The sequence below is a fragment of the Fukomys damarensis genome, unplaced genomic scaffold (assembly GCF_012274545.1).
Source record: "Fukomys damarensis isolate Sample0158 unplaced genomic scaffold, DMR_v1.0_HiC HiC_scaffold_20, whole genome shotgun sequence".
Lineage (NCBI taxonomy): Eukaryota > Metazoa > Chordata > Mammalia > Rodentia > Bathyergidae > Fukomys > Fukomys damarensis.
In genome coordinates this window covers 39,100,079-39,110,459 of record NW_022900932.1, presented here as the reverse complement: position 1 = coordinate 39,110,459, position 10,381 = coordinate 39,100,079, and the positions used below count along the sequence as shown (strand labels likewise).

General features: G+C 34.1%; 1 protein-coding gene across 1 annotated transcript in view; it reads right to left on the bottom strand.

Annotated features, from left to right (window-relative positions):
- The window catches only part of Kif20b (kinesin family member 20B), a 55,112-nt gene that overhangs the window by 18,939 nt on the left and 25,792 nt on the right, over positions 1-10,381 (bottom strand). Inside the window, 5 exon segments of the mRNA XM_033766339.1 lie at positions 1,094-1,219; positions 5,294-5,354; positions 7,055-7,174; positions 8,209-8,347; positions 8,827-10,063. Of these exon segments, the coding sequence (XP_033622230.1) occupies positions 1,094-1,219; positions 5,294-5,354; positions 7,055-7,174; positions 8,209-8,347; positions 8,827-10,063 (1,683 nt within the window).

Genomic DNA, 10,381 nt, shown 5'->3' with positions numbered 1-10,381 from the left:
TGTGTGTGTGTGTGTGTGTGTGTGTGTGTGTGATACGGGGGATCAAACTCAGGACCTTGCACTTGCGGGCAGACAATGTGCCACTGACCTACATCCCTGGACTTTCTAATTCTCAAATTTCTAAGGCAGGTGGTATAGCTCAGTGATAGAGCACTTGCATGGTATGCATGTGGCCCTGGGTTTGATTCCCAGCACCACAAAAGAATTAAAATGAATAAATTTCTGGGCTGGGGATTTAACTCAGTGGTTCTGACGTCTGCTTTGCAAGTACAAGGTCCCGAGTTCAATCTCCAGTACCAAAAAAATAAATAAAAAACACAAACAAAAACAAATAAATTTCTTGTTCATTCTATAAGAAACACACATAGCTTAATTATTAATAAATTAAGTGCTATGTTTCTATACAATCTGAAAAAGCTCTGACAGTTTTCTGAAGGTAATAGAATCACAGTATTTATTGAGATAAATACAAGGTAATACCAAAAATTTGACAGATGTAAAAATCAGATGAAAGCTTATATTTAATGTTTGAAAACACAGGAAGTTACTTGAACCCTTAATATTTGTAAATTATAATGAAATACTGGTTTTCTTTCTTTACTGCACATAATTTTACTTCAATAAGAAGATCCGTATTATAGTGGAAAATGGTTAAGTGACAGTACATTCAAAGAATACACCGAATACTTTAGCATTATGACTTTTTCTTTTTGATACATGGTCTCACTAAGTAGTTCATAATGGCCTTGAACTGCTATGTAGCCCAGGGTGGCCCTCAACTTATGACAATCCTCCTGCCTCAGCCTCCGAAGATCTAGGATTACAGGTGTGCACCACCATGACCAGCTAACATTATGAATTATTATAAATTCTGTATCATTTTAAGAAGGGAAGAAATCTTAACCAAAAAACGAGAGAAAGAAATAAAATACTGTGCTTTAAGATACTATAAGCAATCTTTTTTGAGGGGGATAGGGTCTTGGTATGTAATCCAGGCTGGCCTCAAACTTGCACTGATCTTCCTGCTTTGGCCTCCCAAGATTACAGTGTGCACCATTATGCCCAGCTATAGACATAAGCAAACTTGTTTTACCTGTGGTCAACCATTCTGCTTCCTCTAATTTAGCCTCAAGCACTTGATCTTGTTCTGTTTGAGTTTGTTCTTGTTCCTCAAGTGTCATTCGCATGTCTTTAATCATTTTCTCTTTAACATTTAGATCTAAACATTTGAGGGAAATATTTAAAAATTAATAACATAAGGATCCAATTTTTCTTAAGTTCTTCAAAAACTAAAATATATTTTTACTAACTACAATAGAATACAAATTCCATTCAGTCATAAATTTGTCATGTTCACTGCTATATCTTCGAGTGCCTAGAATATTACCTGGCATATATGAGGCCCTAAGATATATTTGACATAAAAATCAGTGTTTAAATGATGGCAAAGATTGATGGATGATAAAGAATCTTTTCAGATAAAATTCAATTTCCAATATGATTAAACTATTACTATTAATAAACAAAAGTCTGTTAAGGGTCTAATATAAATATATATAAAACACAACTCCATAATAAAAGCACAAATAGCCTAATTTTAAAAGTAGGCAAAAGGGCCGGGAATTTAACTCACTGGTTCCACCGCCTGCCTTGCAAGCTCAAGTTCGATCCCTGGTACCAAAAAAAAAAAAAAAAAAGTAGGCAAAGGATGAGAACATATTTTATTCCAAAGAAAATAGTAAATAGTATATGAATAAATGCACAATAGCATTATAATCATTAGGGAAATGTAAATTAAAATCATAATAACATACCATTTTATATCCAGTAGGATGTTGGGTTAATGTCCCTCAAAATTAATGTGTACCTAGTATGCATGTGATCTTATTTAGAAACACATTTTTTAAAATGTAATCAAATTAAGAATGAGCTCACACGGCAATGTGGTAGGCCCTAAATCTAATGGTTACTCCTGTGCTTATAAAAAGAGGATATTTTAGATACAACTAATAGAGAGAAGACAGATACACAGAGGGAAAGCCTCATGTAAAGACAGAGGAATAAGATTCAACTATGCTGCCATAAGTCCAAAAGTACTAACAGTTGCCATCAACTACCAGAAGCTAGAAAAGGCAAAGATTCCTCTCCAAAGTCTTCAGAGGGAACAAAATCCTGTCAATATTTCTACCACCAGGCACTGTAAGTGCAAGAAAATAAGTTTCTGTCTAAAGTCACCCAGTGTATGGTACTTTGTTACAGCAGTCTTATTGAAAAATTAATGGTAATGATATAGAGAAAATGGAGCTCTGATCTATTGCTAGTCAAAATGTAAAATGGTACATCTACTGTAGAAAACTGTTACTCTCTCAGGTATAATACCAACCCAAGAAATCAGAAAACATGTTTACCCAAAAGCAATGCACACAAGTATTCATAAAAGTCAAAAAGTGTGAACAGGAGCCAGGGATTTAGCTCAGTGGCACTGTGCCTGCCTTGTAAGAACAAGGTCCTGAGTTTGATCCCCAGTACCAGAGGGGGGGGAGGAGTAAAAAGTGGGAACAAACCAAATGTTCATCAACTTATAATAATATCTCTGTAAATCAGAGTATTATTCAATCACAAAAAACAATGACACACATTATGTTTGAAAACTGGAAGTACTACGTTAAATGAAAAGTCATACACTAAAAGCCGTATAGTGCATGAATTAATTACCATAAAATGCCTATAACAGACAAACCCACAGACACAGAGAGTAGATTAGCAGCTGCCAGAGGCTAGAGGGAAGGGATCAAGGGAGGATGGAATGACAGGTACAAGGTTTCTTTTTGAAGCAACAAAAATGTTCTCAACTGGAATGATGATGACTATACAAAAAAACCACTAAACTTTTAAAGCATATATACACTTTTTAAAGAGTTTACAGTACTGTGTATCTTAATTTTAAAAAAATTAATTAGACAACAAAATGAAATATATTCAATATTTAAATAGAAATTTAGTGGCCAGACAAAGCTTTAAGAGCTGAAGGTGCTATTTTTATTTCTTTGGTTGTAGGATAATGTTTAATATACAACTGAAATCACGGGCCAGGGATTTAGTTCAGTGGTTCTGCTGCCTGCCTCGCAAGCACAAGGACCCGAGTTCGATCCCCGGTACCAAACAAAAAAAACCTCCATACACACACACACACACACACACACACACACACACACACACACACAACTGAAATCACAAGAGCAAATTAACTCTGAAGGGAGAAGATTAACAGGAAAAAGAACATGATATGTAACTGGAAAGTTTGCCAGAGCAGCTGAGGCTGAGAGAACTAGCACAGGACAGATCACAAGAGCTGGGGAAATGGAGATTCACTGCAGTGGAGCTACATGCTACCTTTACATTTAGTAACATACAGCTGGCAGCTATAATACTACTTGAAAGTCAAGAAAAAGAAAGGAGTCAATGACATCAAAACAACATGAAAAACAAAGCAGAGACTACAAAAAGCTAATAGATTTGAAAGTATTTAGGTTTCAAGTGACTGGGGAACAAGTTTGAAGAGCATGGAAAAGAGAAGTCAGATTAAAGTAGTCAGAGAGCTCATGCCACAATTCTCAAAATTTATCAGAGGAAAAATTAAAATATGATAAAAATTATGTGGGATCTTGAGCCACGGGACTGTTTTAGAACAGCTGAAATCTATCCATATTTGCCAGCAATAACAAAGAGGCCAAAGTAAAAGAGAACCTTAAAAATATTACAGAAATAGGAGATTTTAAAAGACAATAGTGAGGCAGGGCAAAAGAAAACAGGACTATATACAGATACATTTTTACATCAACATTATTCATACATATTTGACACACCAATGTACAGGTTATCTAAATAAGTAGTAATTTAGTTGTCTCACATCTTCTTTTTTGTTGGTCAAGTAAATAGAGCATAGATTAGTGAGGAAAGTCTGACACTTAAAGAATGACACAGATCCTGGGTTTACATCCTATCTCTACCACTCACATAACTAAGAAGTAAAGGGGTGAGGGATGAGGTGGAGGAATCTGCATAATTTAAGAACAGAAATAGGTAAATATCATCTGTAGAAGTAATTTTATAATATTTCAAATAAAAGATGAATACAGTTTAATTTTAAAAAGCATAATTCGGCACTTAAGATTTGAATCACAAAAAAAGTACTGTTATCAAGAATGGACAATGCATGGAAAAGTGTGCTTTGATTTAGTATAATTGTCTTATATGTTTTTGGCCTATCAGCTTGATTGTTAATCTGTATATATAATTAACTTTACAATGACTTATAAATGACTTATAAGCAAGACAAAATTTATTTTGATGATGGCATAATAAAAAGGAGGGGGGTTGATATGTTTTGTATATGTACCAATTCCCTACAATGAATATAATCACTGTACTACAAACACATGCTACTAAAATTTAAAAAATTGTATTTCACCTGAAGTATGTTCTTTACACAGTCTTATCTTTCTAAAAATCTACTCCAGTTATTGGGATATATCTAACTTTGACATTTTCACAAAATCTTGGCCATTACCAAGAAATCAAAGTTGTTTCTCACTGTTTTATTTCCCAAAGTAAATTTTACTTATTTATTTTGTGGTGCCAAGGATCAAAATTTAAAAAATTGTATTTCACCTGAAGTATGTTCTTTACACAGTCTTATCTTTCTAAAAATCTACTCCAGTTATTGGGATATATCTAACTTTGACATTTTCACAAAATCTTGGCCATTACCAAGAAATCAAAGTTGTTTCTCACTGTTTTATTTCCCAAAGTAAATTTTACTTATTTATTTTGTGGTGCCAAGGATCAAATCCAAGGTCTTGTGCATAGTAGGAAAGTGCTCTACCACAGAGGGAGGTCCCCAGCCCACTGAGAATGAACTATAATAAGTTGCTAAGTTATTTGTCAGAATTAATGCTTTTTTCTTTTCATAAAGTTCTATGTTATATTGCCTTCACTTCAATTTAGGATTTCCAAAGGGTAAAACAGAATTCAGATGTACGTGTAGCAACTCTCCACGATAAATGTAAACAGTTATGTACTGCAAACGTGTTAATAAAAATAAAGGATTTTCAAAGGAAAATATTCATTGTTTTTTTTTGGGGGGGGTGGGTAATGGGATCGAACTCGGGTCCTTGTGCTTATGAGGCAGGAGCTGGAACCACTGAGCTAAATCCCCAGCCCGAAAATATTCACTGTTATCACAACTGCTTTGCAGTAATTTTAGTACTAAATGTTCATAGTTGTTCTTGACCTTTGCATACTCTCTCATATTGCTGTACAGCTCCTTCCACTGTCTGATTACTTAACTGCTCCTACAAAATAAAAGAATATGAATTAAATACAAATGTAGGTTAAACATTTAATATTTAATAATGACTCGAAAACAGGGATTACTAAGTCTGAAATCAGTCTCATAAAAGGCTATCAGTCTCAAGCTTCCAAGTTTCTTTTCCCTTGGGTAAAAAGTCATGGTAAAATTAGAAACAAGAAAATAAACCAAAAACAAGGTATACTTTTAATCTAAGCTATGACTCAGTCACTTTAATTTCTCACAAAATTTTACTTAAGATTTCTCACACATCACAAAATGCAAAAACAAGAATAGGCATCTACTTATGTACTTGATGTAGAAGAAACAAAACCATTAAAAAGTTCCTTATCAGTGAGCTCAAAGTACAGAAAAAGTAACAACAACAAAAAAGAAGTCTAGAAAAAGTAATAGTCTCAGTGGGCAAGACTAAATTATGGAACTAGAAATCCTGTAACTTCTAATTTTAACCTATCAGATAATCCAAATTTTACACTCAATCTCATCTGACCTCATCACTATTTCCTACCTTTAAAAATCTTAGGATGACTCACTGCAGAACCTGGAAATCTGAGGCATCTCACTATGAAAGTACATACTGCTTTATTAGGATTATATTTCCCTAAGAATTCAAACCATGTATTTACAAATGAATGCTCATTAATTTGCTTCATTTGAAAGCAAAAGAAGGAAATCAGTTGCCTTATCCATTTAACGGATATAAAGCAAAATATAACTGCAATAAAGGGATTTAGTTTTTCAACTATCACTTTTTTTGTTATATCTACTTTATTTATTTTACATTTTACTTTGAAAAAATTTTAATGCATACAAAATTTGCAAAGATACCAAGTTAATTTATTTTAAACTTTAAGTCAGCTTCTCCTGCTGTTATGTTACCTGATACATTTACCGAAAACCCAAAAATTAACTTTAATACAATACTATTAACTCTATTACAATCTCACAATTCACCAGTTTTTTCAGTGCTGTCCTTTTTCAGTCGTGGAATCTCACAAGATAACACTGCATACAGTCATCATTTCTCTTTAGTTTCCTCCAATCTGTGATAGTTTTCGGTTTACATTGTCTTCAATGACTCTGACACTTTATATTAGTCAAGTATTAGGGAAAGCATTCTTGTGTTTGTGTGATATTTACTCATGAACAGACAGGTTATGAATTTGAGGGAAGAATACCACAAAAAGAATGTGCACTTTGGTCATATTAAATCAGAAAGTATATATGGTATCGATGTACTGGTGATGTTTGAGGTTATATCTGCTAGGTTCCTGAGTATGCAATTACTATTCTTTCTTTTCCATATTCTATTCATTAAAAGTCAGTTACTGCTGGGTGTGGTGGTGCACGCCTGTAATCCCAGCACTTGGGAGGCAGGAGGATCACTATGAGTTTGAGACCAATCTGGGCTAAACAGTGAGTTCCAGGTCAGTCTCAACTACCTAGTGAGACCCTGTCTCAAATAACAAACAAACAAACAAAAAAAAAGTCAGTTACTATGGACTTGCTGGGTGTGTACCTTGGTGGTACAGAATTGAGGGTGAGGCCATGAGTTCTATCCACAGCCCCACAAAAGGAAAACAATGGTCAAAACAGAACTTGCTATTAAAAACAAATATTTAATGAGACAATAAAATATGCCAACAGATGCACTTAAGCCATCTTTTAAAACAAAACTGTCACCTTGAGCTGCTGAATTGTTCGCTGTTTCATATCTATTTCATGAGAACACTGGTTTTTCTTTTTTTCTAGCTCATTTATTTTAGTCCTCAGTAATTTTTCCTCATCCCGCATTACAGATACCTACAAAATAAATGTTTATAAAGCAAATTAAATATTTTTCCATTATAACTGCTTTTTGTTTAAAATTCATAGGCACTTGTTCAAAGATGTCCTTTAGAGCCCCATGAGAAAAATTATAATCTTTAAATCATACTTACTATTAAAAAAAAGTTTATAAAACAGTTTCTTTTTTTTATAGAAGACCAATGATAGAGGAAGGAAGGGAGAAGCATAGAGAAAAAAAGTAGTTAACATTCGATGCCTAAGAGGAATGTGTGATGGCTGGGAAAAGTGGGAAGGATTTCTGTCTCCCTAAATGTAACTTTGCACATTGCAAATTTGGAGATATTAAATTTAATGAAAACTTAGCCAGGTGTGGTGGTGCACACTATAATAACAGCACTCCAAAGCCTGAAGCAGGAGAAATGCTGCAAGATAAATGCCAGCCTGGCTACATAGTTCAAGCCTAACATGTACTACTTAGCAAGATCTTGTCTCAAAAACAAATAAATAGTCATACTGCAGATTGTCCTAAATACTATCTTCCAACAGAAGCTAACCTTTTTTTTTGAAGAATTTGAATTGAACAGTACTTATAAAACAATAAACAAAGAAACAGGCATGCTAGACACACTTGTAATCTTAGCACTCTGTGAGACTGAGGCAGGAGGATCTCAAATTTGAGCCCAACCTCAGCAACTTAGGAAAACCTTGTCTCACAATAAAAAATAAATAGGGTTAGGGGATATAGCTTAGTGTAAAGGCACTCAGTTCAACACCCAGGAAGAACAACCAACCAACCAAACAAACAAACAAAAAAACAGACACAGAAATATTCTAATCCCACATAACGCACATATTTTTCTTGATGTTGGCTTTCTCCAGTTTGCTTGTGCTGGCTAAATTTTCTTTTATAAAATAACTATTCTCATCAAGAAATATTACAAAGTTGATAAATGCTCTGGTCAGATCTAAAATTAGCACCTAAACTTTCTAGATATGAGAAACGATCTTTCCCATCTGAGAAGGGCCACACAACTTTTCACATAACCTACCTCTTTCTGTACCTGCTCAATCTGCTTTTTGGCATCAGTCAGTTTCTCTTTCAGCTCAGCATAATCTTCTTCTTTTCTCCCAAGATCTGCCTTCAGATTTTGGGTGAGAGCAGAGCTTGCAGAGAGTTCCTCTTTCAATCTAAAAAACATAAAACACTCTGCTACAGTGATACACCAAAAACCACTCAGGACTGGTGGCAATCTACAAAATTATTTTTTTCACAAATTTTGAATATGCAAACAGAATGAATGCTATAGAAAGAGCTTCATGTGATTTTTTGTTTGTTTGTTTGTTTTGTTTTGTTTTTTTGAGACAGGGTCTCACTATGTAGTTGAGAGTGACCTGGAACTATGTAGCCTAGCCCAGGCTGGTCTCGAACTCAGAGCAATCCTCCTGCCTCAGCCTCCCAAGTGCTGGGATTACAGGCATGTGCCACCACGCCCAGCCATGTGATTATTTTTAAAGGAGATATTTGTGTGTAACATTAGTTTCTAAAGGTTTATATGAGCAAAGTTCAAGTTCTTCACTCAATATACACACATTTTAACAAGTTATACTAAACTAACCGCTACATAGAAAAATGAATGGCATACATGTTTTTAAAATATGGAGCTTACTTTTCTGTTTCTTGCCTGTTGGCTTCTTTTTCCTCTTCCTTTAATTGAAGTAAATGCTTCAGATCCTGTAAATTACTTGTTAACTGTGTGATTTCTTCTTTCAATTTAACTTCCTTTTCATTTAAATCTTTGGTGTTTTTGATAGAATCATTAAGATTTGCTTGAAATTCCTTCAGATTTTCTTCTAGCTTTAAGATGACAGATTCTTTTACCAAAATGTCTTGCTCTAACTTAGCTAAATGAGTACACTCTTCTTTCTGAGTCTCTAAGGTTCTTTCAAGTTCCTTTATTTTTGCCTTATAACAAATAGCATCTTGTGTCAGCTCTGAAAGTGCTTTCTTTCCTTCAACTACAAGCTGTCCTTGAACATTAAGATTAGCATTTTTCTCTTGCCGTTCTTCTTTCAGCTGCTGTATAAGATTTTCTCTTTCTTTTTGTAGGTCATCTTGATTCTCAAGCTCTCTGTGCTTTACTTTTAGTACACACTTTTCATCCCTATAACCTTTTATTTCTGCCTGGAATTTTTCAAATTGTTGGTGCAGTTCCTGGATCTTATGACTTTTTTTGGAGGCCTTCACCATTTCTTTACATGCTTCCCAAATGGCTTCAATACTAGAGGAGAAAGAACTCTCCCTACTGAGTTCTTGAATATGATATTCTTTAACCTGCTTACTTGCCAAAAAATTATTACTTGAAAGGTTTAACTGTATGTCTGGCAAATTCTCTTCCTCTAGACCATTTGACTGAGTCTTGAGCTTGAGTAAATCTATGTTTGAGATCTGAGAAACTGAATCAAGTGAACATAGTTCATCTATTTTTGTTTGCATTAATTTTATTTGTGAAACTTTGCTTGTGATGTTTCTTGTAGCAACTTCCATCTCCTCTGACAATTTCATGATCTTTTCTTCCCGTTCTTGATTTATATTTTTCTGCACACTTAGTTCAGCAATTATGCTGTCATAATTTGCCTGAATTTGTTGGACCTCTCTACTTAAAGTTAAACTCTTTTCTTCAGAACAGGAAAGTTGCTGTTGCAAACAAACAATTTGTTCATCTAATTTTTCTTTCTCCTCCTTTTCATTTTTAAGTTTACTCTCAATGATAAGTACAAGTGTTTTCAGCTCTCTATTCTTTTCTTGTAAAACTCTAATATCGTCCTCATCTTCTGAAACGGTCTTTTGTATTTCTTCACTTTGCTTTTGCTCTTTGGTGACAAAAGAGTTAACAAGCACAGATCCTTTGAAAAATAGGAAAATTGTTATTCATCAAGCAAACTTTAGTAAAATCAAAACATTACCTTATAAGCTAATATTCATACATGAAAATAAACTTATTGTAAAACCAAAATTAGCTATTGACAAAAAACAGGTTGCAAAATGTGTTATAAACCCAGTCATATAAAAACTAGTTTCACAAATTAGGAACAGAGCTAGCAAAAGGTACAGCAAATTGATGGTAGCTACCTGAGTAATACTTAGCTAGCATAGAAGAAATAAATATATAGGTAGAAGGAAGATAAGGGAAACCATAACTTTAAAATTGTATTTTTAGGGTG